The 15338-nt window shown below is 44.6% G+C and overlaps 1 protein-coding gene across 4 annotated transcripts in view; it reads right to left on the reverse strand.

Annotated features, from left to right (window-relative positions):
* Positions 1-2305: 2305 nt before the first annotated feature.
* LOC126278997 (early growth response protein 3) overlaps positions 2306-15338 on the reverse strand; it is a 139389-nt gene continuing 126356 nt past the window's right edge. For all 4 annotated transcript variants that reach the window (XM_049979336.1, XM_049979330.1, XM_049979323.1 and 1 more), the window contains one exon: positions 2306-6635. In XM_049979336.1, coding sequence (XP_049835293.1) covers positions 4901-6635 — 1735 coding nt within the window. In that variant the 3' untranslated portion in view covers positions 2306-4900. The remainder of the gene's footprint in view (positions 6636-15338) is intronic.

The raw sequence follows: 15338 nt of genomic DNA on the forward strand, positions 1-15338 counted from the left end.
TACACTTTCTATAAGTTTTACCATTTTTATTCTTATCCTTAGGTATTTCAGTAAAAATTCCTCATGTTGGTGATTGACATTAAAATCTATAATTTTTGTTGTTTGGGACCAGCAGTACAAAATGTGTGTAAAATGAGCTAATGGTTATTTAGGCTACATCTCCTATAAATAACAGTGAACTAGTATATCAGTATCGTAATCGTGTACCTACAAGATTTTCACTTCACATCCCAAGTAAAAAAATTAAGTGTTAATTTTGGCCCTAATATTTCCAGGACAAATAAAACCATAGGTATTAAATTAATATAATAGTTCTTGCAGCTAAGCCTATTCATTTGCGCCATAGACAAATATGAATCTTACCTACAGCTCTTAAGAATGTTATAACGAATGTCTGGCTTCCGTATCCCCTTCTGAATTCACAAATTTCTGACCTGTAACGGTACATTAATTACGCAGAATATTTCTCACTGAACCTGCTACCAGTTGTGCTTATAGCAATTTGTTTCCATGATGTGTCGGATGGTGATTGTCGGCAATGTTAAATTTTTCTGGATGTTTTCAGTACCACAGTAAGTCTGGTCGGAGCAGTTGAAATATATATGCCTCTGAAATTAATGGATTTACTGTTCTCTTTCGCCAGTGTAGTCCTGAAATAGTGCGTCTCACATCCACTGTATCTCATCCTCAATATTGTTGTTAAGAAGTCTCGAATTTTTTTGTTGGTGATGGAAATAAAACAAATCACACATACAACTCGTCATTTATGTGGTGTTAATCACAGCTCTTAAAATGTTGTGTGTATTAACGGTATTTGCATCTGTGAGACAACGTGCAGAACGGTTTTTTTTTGTATTTCTTTGCTATATGTTCCAAAATATTTGAGTAATTTCTGAAAAATGCCAACGATTCTCCTCCATTCCTTCAATTAATAGATTTTGGTTACTTCTATAAACATATGAATAAATTTGAAAAGATTCACACAATTTATCTTTCATATTTTTTCAGCTTTTGAAACTATTGGTTTTCTGTTTTTATTTTAGTTATTTGATATCACGATACCTGTGTGTTCTTTACAATAGATCAGTGCCTGTTACTATAACAAGTTGTTATGTGTTCGTCTTGGCCATTGTACACTTGTCTTTGTCTTTGTCCTGCACAGTCGTGAGAAAAATGAAAAAATGTTGTTTTTCCACAATACTATTAGAGTGAAGATGTGTGTTATGCACTGCATCGTGGTTGTCTCTATTGCAACTTGTTATTGATCGATAAAGCTGTTTAAAACAATGTTGCACGAACAGACTTGAAATTTTGAACGAAATTTTCGAGTTGTTGCGGGTTAGTTTGATTGGTTGTTTTTAGTGCAAAGATTTTTATTATGACTGAATATTGCTCCGCAATTCGTCTAAGTTTGAACTTCCGAATCATTTTGCAGATTTTGAACTCTCATAATGCTTGTTCACCTTTTGTGTTCCAGTTCAGTTGGTAGTATTTTGTGTTTCCTGTGTAGTGTGGCATACACACCGGTTTTCAGTCAGCGTTTGGATGACACAACGTTGTTGAATGATACAGCTGCGGCTGTTGTCTTCACGCCTGGTATTATAGTGGGATGTATGGGAGAGAAGAGGTAGGAAGTCCCGACCAAAAATACAGATTTACTTATTCTGTAGTTTCTCCGAATTAAGAAAGCTTAATGGTGCCACTGTTCTTTTGAAAAGAAGACTGCCGGTTCATTTCTGTCATCTTGAGTCATCTGTACTTATGTTTCGACTCTAATGATCTTAACATCAACCGAATGTAAAAGTGAAATGTTCCTTCCACTAACAGCTAAAAATCATTACATACTGATTCTTGAAGGATAACGTAAGGTTAATTATTTTCTTCTAACGTACATGTACAGGTACATATTGGCTATTGAGTCGCTACCATACGCTCTGTGTGTGTGTGTGTGTGTGTGTGTGTGTGTGTGTGTGTGTTTGTAGCCACCGAGTGAAACATTATTTTGTTTTACGTCTGTCTGTAGCAATAAAGTAAACATTTTTTAATGAAATATGATACACTTTTTGATTAGGTACGTCGCATCTTTTACTGTGATATGTGTGTTTAAATCAATGAGTACAAATTATGTTATATCTGAGATGTTTAGTGTATGTTTCTCGGCAGTTTATAACCTACCCTATTTATTTTAATTCACTCTTTTTTGCCACAGTTCTCATTGTTGTTCCATGTAATGTTGCTAATCAGAACTTTTTAACATTTACTGAGAGGTTTAGGGAGTTAAGGGGTATTAAGAATACAAGAAAAATATTTTTAGTTCAGCATTTATATTCCTTTTTTTTTAAATTTGACAACATATTCTCCCATCGCATTGTAACAACACATTACAGCCATTTAAAGTGATCATATAGAAAACATCAACTTGTACATCTAATGCTCAGAGACAGGAGAATGTACAAATAAATATTTTGAGTGAGTGTTTCACTATTTATAATAGATACATGTTCATTTTAAATTCATCAATTCTTTCGTTTCCAAATATCACATTTATAAAAACAGCCTCACGAGAGATTTCAGTAACCTGCATAGATTGTGACGAGTAACAGAATTATTTGACAAGGAGGATCGAGGTTTCTGCAGCATAAATTTTTCGGTGTGTTGTGACAATAAAACACTGTTCACATTTAAAATATTAAGTTTCACAATTTCTTTCACGAAAATACATCATCTTCACTAAGCACATGTTAACAATTAAACCACGTAACGCGGAATTAATATATGATTTTTTCTGTACAACAGTTAGAAACACGGGTAGTGGAGGCCAAGTGTGGCAATAGTAACAGCAGTCAGAAGAAATAGGTCAACAATATTACACTTTTAAAGAGATAATTTATTTACAGTTCAGTTTTAGTATATGTATATATATATATACACATTTCGACGATTTTAATCCCTTTTATTTGGCTACTATGGCATTTTAGGCCTAAAATTTGTACACTTCTTTTTTTCGGGTGGTTAAAGTTCCACCATAACAACTGCAACACGATACGAAAAACTTTCTTTTCTATCTAACCTTCTATCCTGTACTCTTTTTAATAGCCAGTCTGCTTAGCATCGTTGTGTTTGGGATGAGAAGAAGCAGAGATCCATCGCGACTTTGGTTAAAGCTTCATCAACACACACATGAGCTTGTGAAGGGGTGCAAATTGACATGAAACTGTTCACACGCATGACGCACATTCGTACAAGTATGAATTAATCCAGAAACCACACGGGGCAAATTAAAGCTCGCTATTGCCAACCTACGGCAGTCTTTAGAAAGGGAAATACAGTGGAAGAATTTCAGCTATAATTTGTTGTCAGATTGGAAACAGAAAATTATTCATCTCGAACATGTATTGTGAGACTGGGGCAGATGGAGCAAGCTTGTTCACACACACATATGCACGACTCTCTCAGTTTTGATGCACCAACGAAACGAGATCGGAAATATTTTGCAGTGCACGTCCGTGACCACAGAACGGTAACTAGCCACTGTAGCTGAGAGGCACCATGAAGACGTTCCAATAGGTGACGCTCAGACACGGAAGAAGGATCGGTACCGCACTAATTACATAGCGGAGGAATGGGTTAAGGATGATAAATTGATCATTAACACTTAACGTTACGTGCACAGCTAAATGAAGTGAATGAATATATTTTACAACAGTGAATAGCCCAATGTACTGGAGCCAAACTACTAACGGTATGCATGGAACCTGTAGGTGTTTTCTGTGCAAAATCAGTAATTCTCGTGGAGTGGTAAATTCCGATAGAAACACAGAGAGCCTTTCCTACTTACAACATTGACAGCGCTAGTTGACAATCTCCGTGGCCACGGACTGGGGACAGTTTGGCTCGCTACTGATGCTAAACACTCTGGATATGAATGCAGAATTTTAATAAGGCAAGTTCCCGGCTACGCCGGCCTGTTCGCAAAAAACTATGCGTCTTTCTCCACCATCTGTGCGTGTATGACTGTAGGTAGTAAAAACGACCACATCAACATTAATTTAGACTTTTAAAAAATTTACAACCACAGGTAATTTGAACAACCTCTTTTTTTATACACACTTAGCCAACTGTTTCTTTAAAATAAAAAAGGACACTAATTTCCTTTTGTGTAAAAAAATCTAATTTACGGAATGTTGTTTTGTGATAAAACATTTGTTATTTGGCAACACTTCAAGTATGTAACAGTTACAAAAATGTAAATACAACAGCTTATTCTCCTTTTTCTTACTTGTTCACCTTACTCAATTAATTAAAGCCATTTTGTTATTTTGTTTCTCTCTCTCTCTATACATGTTAAAGCCGCAAACCGGCTGGCATTAAAACAACTTAAAGCACGGATTATTACACACGGCGTGTCAGAAACTGTAAAGATCCGATTAGCAAATGAAACTTGTACAAAAATAGGACTGCCGTGGCAGGGCGCGATTTTTGCACACACACACAGCCACAGGGTTCTTCCGAGAAGGAAAAGAAAAAAAAAAATGCAGCACAGCGCCTTCCTTCGAGCCCATCTCTCTCTCTGTTTTCGTCGAAGAAGGGGGAAACTTCTCCACAGTCATCGAGTCTCTTGTATAGACATTACATATATGAAACGACAACAATAATAGTTTACACGTACACACACATTTACAACAACATCAATTCAGATATATTTTCTTCTCTCCAAATTGACGAAAAGAAGCGAGTGAACTGTTTGTTACACACGGAATTTCCGGAGTAGCGTAGTTCGCTCCATTACAACGCGGTAAAGTGTTTGTAAGGTTCCGACACTTTTTCGGGGGCTTGAGGGGTGGGAAAAGATTCTCGCATTTGTTTTTAAGCGTCTGCGGCGCCGTTTGCGTCCTCAGTCTCATTTCCGTTGTCGTCGGCCGCCAAGTCGACGACGAGAACAATGAGAACGACGCTCCTGAACCTGTACACCCACAAGTGGTTGGCGGAGTCGGAGAAGAGGTGGATCACTGACGCAGAGGGCGAAGAGACGAGACGAGGGGCGGGGGTGTCGGTGGGAACCGGCGACAGGCGGGCGACGGGCTCCGCCCTCGGTTCGGGGTCGCCTTCGGTTTCGGCTCCGGGTTCGGATTCGTGTTCGGGTTCGGAGTCGATCTCGGCCTCGGCCTCGCCTTCGCCGTCGGTTCGTGGAGGTGGCGGTGGCCCGGCTGCGGAGCCGGCAGGTGGGGCTCAAAGTGACGTCGTGACCGGCAGCGCCAGAGCGTCCTCCACCTGCTGCATGCCGCTCGTCGACGCGTGGCCGTGTGCGTGGCCGTGGTGGCCGTGCGGGTGGCCGTGGTGGTGGTGCGACAGGTGGTGGTGGTGGTGCAGCGCCTGCTGCTGCTGCTGCTGCTGCTGTTGCTGTTGCTGCTGCTGCTGCTGCTGCGCCGTCGACGTGCTCGTCACCAGCTTGCTCTCCTTCTTCATGCGCTGCTTGAGGTGCACCTTGGCGTGCCGCTTCTTCTCGTCGGAGCGCGCGAACTTGCGGCCACAGACGTCGCAGCTGAAGGGCTTCTCGCCCGTGTGCGTTCGGATGTGTGTCGTGAGGTGGTCGGAGCGCGAGAAGGAGCGCATGCAGATGCGGCACTGGAACGGCTTCTGCCCCGTGTGGATGCGGATGTGCCTCGTCAGCTCGTCGGACCGCGAGAAGCGTCGGTCGCAGTTCTCGACGGGGCAGGCGTACGGCCGCTCGTGCACCGGCGTTTTGCTCGGCCGGTTGGGGTACTTCCGCGGCTTCACCGGCACCAGCTTGAGCGGCACGTTCGACTGCTGGTACACCTGCGACAGGATCTCGTGGCCCTTGCTGGTGGACGGGTTGTACTCGGCGAGCTGCACCTGAGGGGAATACGCCTGCGACGGGCGCTGCGTCTGTTCGCCGCCGTTGCCCTGCGCCGACGGCGGCTGTTGGACGTCGCCGCCGAAGACGGCGGCCGCGGCGGCTGCGACCACCGCGGCGGCGGCGGAGGTGGGCGGCTCCTGCTTGGGGACGAGCCCGGAGGGTCCCGCCGCTGCCGCCGCTGCGTACTCCTGCTGCTCCAGCCAGGGGTACTTGCCCGACGGCCGGCCGTACAGCTCGGGCTGCTGCGAGACGTCGCTGACGCAGCTGGGGTAGCCGGGCGGCTGCTTCAGCGGTAGGTTGTCCATGGACAGCCCCAGCAGCTCCGCTTGCTGCTGCTGCTGGGTCCGCACATCTTCGTACGCGCCGCTGGCCGGGCTGCCGGGGTACGACTGCGGCGGCGCCAGACCGAAGAACTGCTGCTGCTGCTGCTGCTGTTGCTGCTGTTGTTGCTGCTGCTGCGCCAGCTTGTCGGTCAGCCACTGGTCGCTCGCGGTGGCCGTGAAGATGCCCCTGTAGCTGACCCTGCCCTGCGATCCGGGGTACATGGTGCTGCCGGCGGTGTTGCTCGACTCTTCGTCCGGCGTGGCGGCGGAGGCGGAGGCGGGGGCGGAGGAGGGCGCGGGGGCGGCGCTCGTGCCCGGCTCCGGGCTGAGGCGCGCCTCCGGCTTGGCGTCGACGAGGGCGGGACTCGCGGTCGCGGCTGACGGCGTTCCAGCAGCGGAGGGTTCCAGCGACAGCTCCTCGGGGTCCAACGAACCTGCAACAGCACAACGGAAATGCGCCATTAGCTTACTGCCGTCGTCATTATTAACATTCGACGATATTTTTTCGCTTATTTATTTACTTATTTGCCAAGTCGTATCTTAGGAGTCCCTGGTTTGTTAGTTAGAGGTGGGACTCCGTCACCTCCAAAGGTCCGAGGCATTTTGCTCTGCTTGTTGCCAGCATCATATTTAAAGTACCAGGGAAGCAGGTTGCTAACCTTACTTGCCCCGAGTCCCATTTGATTTTACCTCTAACGGTTGAGGGACTAACCGGCGGATTTCGTAGTCTTTGCCGTATGAGCACAAAGGTGACCACGACTCAGAATATGTCCGAGATGCCCAGCCTTCTTCCAAAGAAACTTGTATCCCGACTGTCGAGCCCACTTACTTGGCCACTCATACGTTGCCCGTGGAGGAGACGTCTCCATGGTCATGGAACGAGTCAATACATGAAATTATAACACGATATTAGAAACAGATAAAATGAAATACAAGGAACGTGTTCAGGCGACGATTCGTAAGATTAAATAAAGAAAATCAACAATGTAACAATTTGCTTAATTTTTCAGCTCTTCCAGGAGCTCCTCGTCGGAATAGAAGGAGTGAGCCACGAGGAAACTCTTCAGTTTGGACTTAAAAGCATTTGGGCTAGTGCTAAGATTTTTGAGTTCTTGTGGTAGCTTATTGAAAATGGATGCAGCAGATAGTGCACTCCTTTCTGCACAAGAGTCAAGGAAGTGCATTCCAGTTGCAGATTTCGTTTCTGCCTAGTATTAACTGAGTGAAAGCTGCTAACTCTCGGGAATAAGCTACTATTGCTAACAACAAACGACATTAAAGAAAATATATACTGTGAGGGCAATGTCAGAATTCCCAGACTATTGAATAGAGGTCGACAAGAGGTTCTCGAACTTACGCCACATGTAGCTCGAACAGCCCGTTTCAGTACTGTAACCGAAACTGCTGTCTTTAGAAAAAGGAAGAAGGTTTGACATAAATTCGACGACGAGTTTCGGAAAACAGCATTGAATTGGAGAAGAAAAACTACGAACATTGATCATAAATAATGGTGTTAAGTGGCACGTAATGTAGTCTATAGCAACATATGAAGAGAGGAATGCTGTTGTACAGTGGACGACGGGTTCTTATCACAGACCGCTTTTCATTCCGTCCTGAGATGGCGTGCGAGCGTCATAAATGTGATTGGGCAGCTATACATGTATCGGTTGCTATAACGGAACCGTAATGTTTCACTATAAAGTAAGTAACGCGTTTCTTCACTGTTGGAATATTCCCTCACTGGTTCCTTAGAGTATTCCTTTCTGTGAAGTAAAATGAGTTTTTCTGTATAAAGTTTCCCCTTTAGTACCGGTATCTTTTCAATATAATATATTGAAAATTTCTCGGTATTCAGTCGGGTAGCGTCGTCCAAAAGGTGCGATACTTCGGCAGGACGACTTCTTGCCATCTTCAGACGATCAGGCCATCCCGTCAGTAAAACCTAATTATGTCGTGGAAATCGAAACTGGTAACATATCTAATGACTACCGAGCGAGGTGGTGCAGTGATTATGGCACTGGATGCGCTTGCGGAAGGACAGGATTTTGAATTATGTCTCCGGTTCTCCATTGTTTCCCTGTTTCCGTTAACGCTGAAAGCTGGATACTTCATTTCGAAGGGAAACGGCCGGTTCTCGCCTTCACTCTTCCACAGTGAGAACTGACGCTCAGTCTCTAAGGATCTCGTCATCGATGGGTCTCAACATCTAACTCATCCTTCTTAGTACTGTCCCAGTGATGTACACGTGAACGCCATTCACGGATTAGGTTCAAAAATGGCTTTGAGCACTATAGGACTTAACACCTTAGGTCATCAGTCCCCTCGAACTTAGAACTACTTAAACCTAACTAACCTAAGGAGGACACACACGCCCATGCCCGAGGCAGGATTCGAACCTGCGGCCATAGCGGTAGCGCGGTTCCAGACTGAAGCGCCTAGAACAATTCTCAAGGCTGTCAATTCAACTAAGTACCTGGGTGTTAAAATTACGAACAACTTCAGTTGGAAGGACCACATAGATAATATTGTCGGGAAGGCAAGCCAAAGGTTGCGTTTCATTGGCAGGACACTTAGAAGATGCAACAAGTCCACTAAAGAGACAGCTTACACTACACTCGTTCGTCCTCTGTTAGAATATTCCTGCGCGGTGTGGGATCCTTACCAGGTGGGATTGACGGAGGACATCGAAAGGGTGCAAAAAAGGGCAGCTCGTTTTGTATTATCACGTTATAGGGGAGAGAGTGTGGCAGATATGATACACGAGTTGGGATGGAAGTCATTGAAGCATAGACGTTTTTCGTCGCGGCGAGACCTTTTTACGAAATTTCACTCACCAACTTTCTCTTCCGAATGCGAAAATATTTTGTTGAGCCCAACCTACTTAGGTAGGAATGATCATCAAAATAAAATAAGAGAAATCAGAGCTCGAACAGAAAGGTTTAGGTGTTCGTGTTTCCCGCTTGCTGTTCGGGAGTGGAATAGTAGAGAGATAGTATGATTGTGGTTCGATGAACCCTCTGCCAAGCACTTAAATGTGAATTGCAGAGTAGTCATGTAGATGTAGATGTAGAACCGGTCGGCCACTCCGCCCGGCACTGATTAGGACCTAGGCCTGTTCCAACTGACCAACTGCTACGTACAAGGTGGTACGTGGGGCGATCTGTGATAGTGGGAAACTTTATAAGTGTGCTACGAATCCCTCCATCCAGTATTAGTAGTAATTGAATCCAGATGATGTCGCGGCGTTTTTTATTCAGGCAGCTCCTCATTTGGCCCAATAAGGCTGAGCAGACTTCGTCTCAGATCTCCCAACACAAGAAAATTCCGAGTAGGTACCGGGAATCGAACTCGGTCGTTTCCGCACAGAAGGCAGCGACGCTATCCATTCGGTTACGGGAGCGGTCTCAATATCGAAACAAAACTGTGGTTCCAGGAGAAGAAAATATCGGGTCAGCATCTCTCCTGTTGGTTAGGAGCCCTAGCGTCTTAGTTGCGACCTGTGGCACAGCTGAACGTCCCTCACTGGTGGTGTCTCGAAAACAGAGTGCCACCCAGCCAGACGGCCGGGCTGCTGGTAAGCGGGTGAAGGGGATGCGGAACTGGGCCGCGGGCCGCAGCCACGAGCCGTGACGCGCCGACCTTGGCGTCAGATCCGCGAATGACGCGGCGCGGGACGCCGAGCCGGCAGGCTGTTCGGCTACCGGGCTCTGCCCTCCAGGGTCACTGACCCTCCTCGCCCCAAAAGCGCTCCGGGGACTGCAAGAGTGCAACAGTGGTGTGAAAAGCCGGTCACTGTGCTGCGAGAAACACTGTGCTTTAGATATGACGGAGCCCGGTACCCGCACTGACCACTCGAACTGAGCAACAGTTATCTCAGCGAGGACTATAAGTTAACTCCTCCTAGGGGTCTGGTGAATTTAATCAATATTTATTCCTTACGCTGCTCATGATGCTATGTGACTCGTCAGGCTCGATTACTCACTGAAGCCTAAAATAAAAATAAAATACCTCAACTCCGATGTTGTTTCTACATAAAACTAAAAGATTTAGTACAGAGAAAACGATATTTTGTGAATACGTAAATTTGGAAAACGTGAAAGTAGGACACTAGTGAAAACAGAAAGCGCTTAGAAGAGACAGAAATGAGGCGTTGGAGTAGGATATCGAGGACCCGCAGATAGAAAGGGAATCGAATGAGATGTTTTGAAAGAAATTAACGAGCGAAGAAACATCATACCAAATATTCAAAAAAAACTATTCAGACGTTTAGTCAGACAAATTATCTTTTTAAGTAATATACTAGATAGCAAAAATATTTGGGAAATAAACACAAGGTAGGCAAAGCAACAAAATAGAATTCATAAATTAACAAGAACTGATGCCAGCACAAATCAAAGAAAAGTGGCTGCAGTGAAGGACGCACAAGCTGATAATAATCATAATGATGCCGCGCGACAGCTACGGTCGCAGGATCGAATCCTGCCTCGGGCATGGATGTATGTGGGGCGGCCGTGGTGGCCGAGCGGTTCTAGGCGCTTCAGTTTGGAACCGCGCGACCGCTACCGTCGCAGGTTCCAATCCTGCCTTGGGCATGGATGTGTGTGATGTCCTTAGGTTAGTTAGGTTTAAGTAGTTCTAAGTCTAGGGGACTGATGACCTCAAAAGTTAAGTCCCATAGTGCTCAGAGCCATTTGAACCATTTTTGAACTATTGATCTTTCCATACCTCCTGGTGTTCTGCGACACTCGGAAAGTAATAATCTTACGAGACATTGCAGCCATAGTGTGTTAACAAAAGAACTTTCTGCCCTCAGTATTGTAAAAATAAATTAGCTTTAAAGAGTGATGATGAAAATGGATGCCCAATAATTGAAGAATTTCTTTCCATACTGAGAGTATGTAAAAGTTTAAAAATGTCTGGTGGCTTGGGACTAGAAGCATGGCTTTCCCCTCTCCATGAGAACGCTCGTACTAACCGAACCTTCCGAAAATGAGTCGTCGTCAAACAAAACTGTAATGTGGGAATACTTCTCACACTTCACAGGAACTCTTAGAAATGCCCGAGGGGTTGTACATAAAATTATTCTTTCCCTCTTCAGCAAAGTGTATGCAGCAATGAAACTTCCAGAGCTGGATTCGAACCCGGACCTTCCCCTGTAATGTCTGCTGCACGCCGACTTTGTAACGAACGTGTGTCACTAGTGTTATTATCTCCAAGCCGGGCTGTGATTCCAAAGCGATGAAATGGAGCGTGCATGTGTGCACCTTCCATAAGGTGAATACAACAAGCGCACTTGCTGAATAGCCATTCCTGTTGAATGTAGCATCGCTTTATTGTATTCGCTAGTCGGTCGTACCCACACATTAGAGTTTATGCAACCTGGAAGCATTCATATGCAAATCCCCGGCGTGTTAGCTGCGCGTGCCGGGACATAACCACTACGGAAGGCGATTTATGCAGGGTCTCATTAATTTTCGACCCAGCAGGTACACACAGCGCAGTTTGAGGCGGGTGCTGCCTTGTTCAGTCGGCATGTCCCATCTCTGCGCCTGCGCGCCTGTGGGACGCGCCTTATAGCTCAGCCTTGGGTCATAAAGTGCCTTAATTTGAAGTCAGAGGTCAACAGTAGTTAGCCTGGCGCAGCGGCCAGGCCATTCCTCCATTCGGAGACACTTATTGGAAGGCTCTTAGCATTCTTTCACAGATACCCGTCCGTGAGATACACAGACTGAGCAGCTGAACATGACACGTCGCATCACTTAAGCGTAAAAATATCAATACTGGTTACCACCGCAGCCTATGAAATACATTAGCAAGACTCGATCAGTGAAGAACCTCACGTGCTCCACTTTTTCTGTGACTTTACAGAGTGATCACCATCAAGTAATGAGATACTTTTTTTTAGAAATGTTTTCACGTGCAGTATGAACTCTTCACAGGGGGAGTGGGTGACGCAAAATCGAGGTAAATATCTCATCAATACATCGTCTGTGACATGGTGGCAAAATGAATACTAGGTCACAAATTGAAAGGTTCTGGTTCAATTGTGAGTCAGACCTAGTAATTTTCTGTTGTTTAGCGATTTTACCCCTGAAACCAACTTGTATAAGTGAAAACATTCCATATTCATAGTGTGCGTTAAACAGTACATTCCTATATTACTAGTTGTGAAGCTAGTTCAAAGGTCACAGTTGAGCAAGGTCCAAGGATACTAAAGTACCGAGGTGTTCAGAACAGTGTCCGGACTGAGGGCATCTTTACATTTGCCGTCAAGTAATACACTAAATCAGTCATGAGGGATGATCTGATTTCGAGAAGAGAAAATGACTAATAATTGCTTCTAAAGTCACTGTTCAGAGTGCAGAAGATTTTTCCATAAGCTGTCATTGTTGTTATTTAGTACGGATTTCTAAATTCAAAATAATGAAACTCGGGGTTGTCTGTATGTCTCTTACTCGAACACCCGCTTTCCTCCACACGAAATCGGCGGTAAATAGGAGTTTGTATACATACGATAATAGAGGTGATCTTCTTTAAGAAGCATGATACTACACTATATCGCATGTGAGATAACAATTGCTTTCTTCAAACTGCAACTTAGAGTACTACATTCGACATAAATATATTCGTGCCTAGAAGAAATCCGGAAGTGCATTTGTTTCTGTGCTGTTCGATGTGGTACACTCACCATTGCAATAAAAATAAAGACAAATAACATTAAGGAAGATACTCGCGGTGATTGTCACTGAGAAGAAAGTCCTAGTACTATAAATATAATACACACGTGTGTTAGTAATAAATGCACATTCCAACAAATCATCTACCATAGAAACAGCGAATTTGAAGAACTGCTACGCAGGAATAACTTGACACCACATAACTCACCATATAGTCGAATTCGAAAGCTTGAGGAAGCATTCTGACGAGAAAAAAGCACAAACGCATCTACGGTACTATCCTTGTACTGTAATCCCTTTATCATGACAAGCAGATTCCTGGACGTAGCTATCTTATCACTGTATCTTACCTTGAGATGTAGATTATAGTTTACGCGATGTGAACGAAATTTTCTTTTGGCCATGCCTCACAGTATTATCTTTCCGGCAGTTGTGTCTAGAAAAAAATGTGTTAGCTGCATGTTAAAATTTTAAAAATATCTGACATCTGTGAGTAAATATTTTATCAGCTTAAGGCGACGGTGATGCATACTTAAGAAGTTCTGTATGACTGCGAATCCTGGTGACGAAAAATTAGACATTTGAAAAAGAAGCATCGGCTGTCAAATTCGGAAAGCTGAGAACGGCGGATCAGCGTTGTTGTTGTTGTGGTCTTCAGTCCTGAGACTGGTTTGATGCAGCTCTCCATGCTACTCTATCCTGTGCAAGCTTCTTCATCTCCCAGTACCTACTGCAACCTACATCCTTCTGAATCTGTTTAGTGTATTCATCTCTTGGTCTCCCTCTACGATTTTTACCCTCCACGCTGCCCTCCATTGCTAAATTTGTGATTCCTTGATGCCTCAGAACGTGTCCTACCAACCGGACCCTTCTTCTTGTCAAGTTGTGCCACAAACTGCTCTTCTCCCCAATCTTATTCAATACTTCCTCATTAGTTAAGTGATCTACTCATCTAATCTTCAGCATTCTTCTGTAGCACCACATTTCGAAAGCTTCTATTCTCTTCTTGTCCAAACTATTTATCGTCCATGTTTCACTTCCATACATGGCTACACTCCATACAAATACTTTCAGAAACGACTTCCTGACACTTAAACCTATACTCAATGTTAACAAATTTCTCTTCTTCAGAAATGCTTTCCTTGCCATTGCCAGTCTACATTTTATATCCTCTCTACTTCGACCATCATCAGTTATTTTGCTCCCCAAATAACAAACCTCCTTTACTACTTTAAGTGTCTCATTTGCTAATCTAATTCCCTCAGCATCACCCGATTTAATTCGACTACATTCCATTATCCTTGTTTTGCTTTTGTTGACGTTCATCTTCTATCCTCCTTTCAAGACACTATCCATTCCATTCAGCTTCTCTTCCAGGTCCTTTGCTGTCTGTGACAGAAGTACAATGTCATCGGCGAACCTCAAAGTTTTTATTTTTTCTCCATGGATTTTATTACCTACTCCGAATTTTTCTCTTGTTTCCTTCACTGCTTGCTGAATATACAGATTGAATAACATCGGGGAGAGGCTACAACCCTGTCTCACTCCCTTCCCAACCACTGCTTCCCTTTCATGTCCCTCGACTCTTATAACTGCCATCTGTTTTCTGTACAAATTGTAAATAGTTTTTCGTTCCCTGTATTTTACCCCTGCCACCTTCAGAATTTGAAAGAGAGTATTCCAGTCAACATTGTCAAAAGCTTTCTCTAAGTCTACAAATGCTAGGTTTGCCTTTCCTTAATCTGGCTTCTAAGATAAGTCGTAGGGTCAGTATTGCCTCACGTGTTCCGATATTTCTACGGAATCCAAACTGATCTTCCCCGAGGTCGGCTTCTACTAGTTTTTCCCATTCGTCTCTATTCCACCCATATGGTCCTCATAACTCATCCAATCGACTTGGCTTATGTGACACGGTAGCAGGTAGGCATCGCGTAGTCTTTAGGGCCTAATCGCAACGTTTGTTTTTCTACTGCGAAGAAACGAGAAGAGTTTCTACATTCTGTATTTTGTATAAGACCCGAGAAGAAACAATAGCGACCACCAGCGTCCACATAAAAGTGTACGGACCCTCCCGCTGCGTAATGCTATCGATTAGAACAGATGCAACTGATTAACAGATGCCACGAAGTAGCCTTCCCTCTGCCCTGCAGAGGGGCCAGCCTAGACGGACACACTCGCGAGTGACCTAGCTGGTCGGCAGATTGTTCCGCGAACTCGCGACTCGCCAGGGATTTCGGCTCGTCTTCCCGCGCGAACGATAATGGGCGGTGGTTATGAAACGGCGTGACGTCGCCGCTCTGAGGAAACGCTGATGACTAAGGCTGTCTCTGGCCGGCCAACGGTTCGCGCTCCGCAGCGCCGACAGTCCAGGTGGGCCCGCACAAACCGGAGGAAAGCTGCAAAGGCCACAGTTCCACAGCCTTCCTTCTCTTTACGTTCCCTACATGGCCTGTGCCCCGC

Source organism: Schistocerca gregaria, chromosome 1 (assembly GCF_023897955.1).
Source record: "Schistocerca gregaria isolate iqSchGreg1 chromosome 1, iqSchGreg1.2, whole genome shotgun sequence".
In the NCBI taxonomy this organism is placed as follows: domain Eukaryota; kingdom Metazoa; phylum Arthropoda; class Insecta; order Orthoptera; family Acrididae; genus Schistocerca; species Schistocerca gregaria.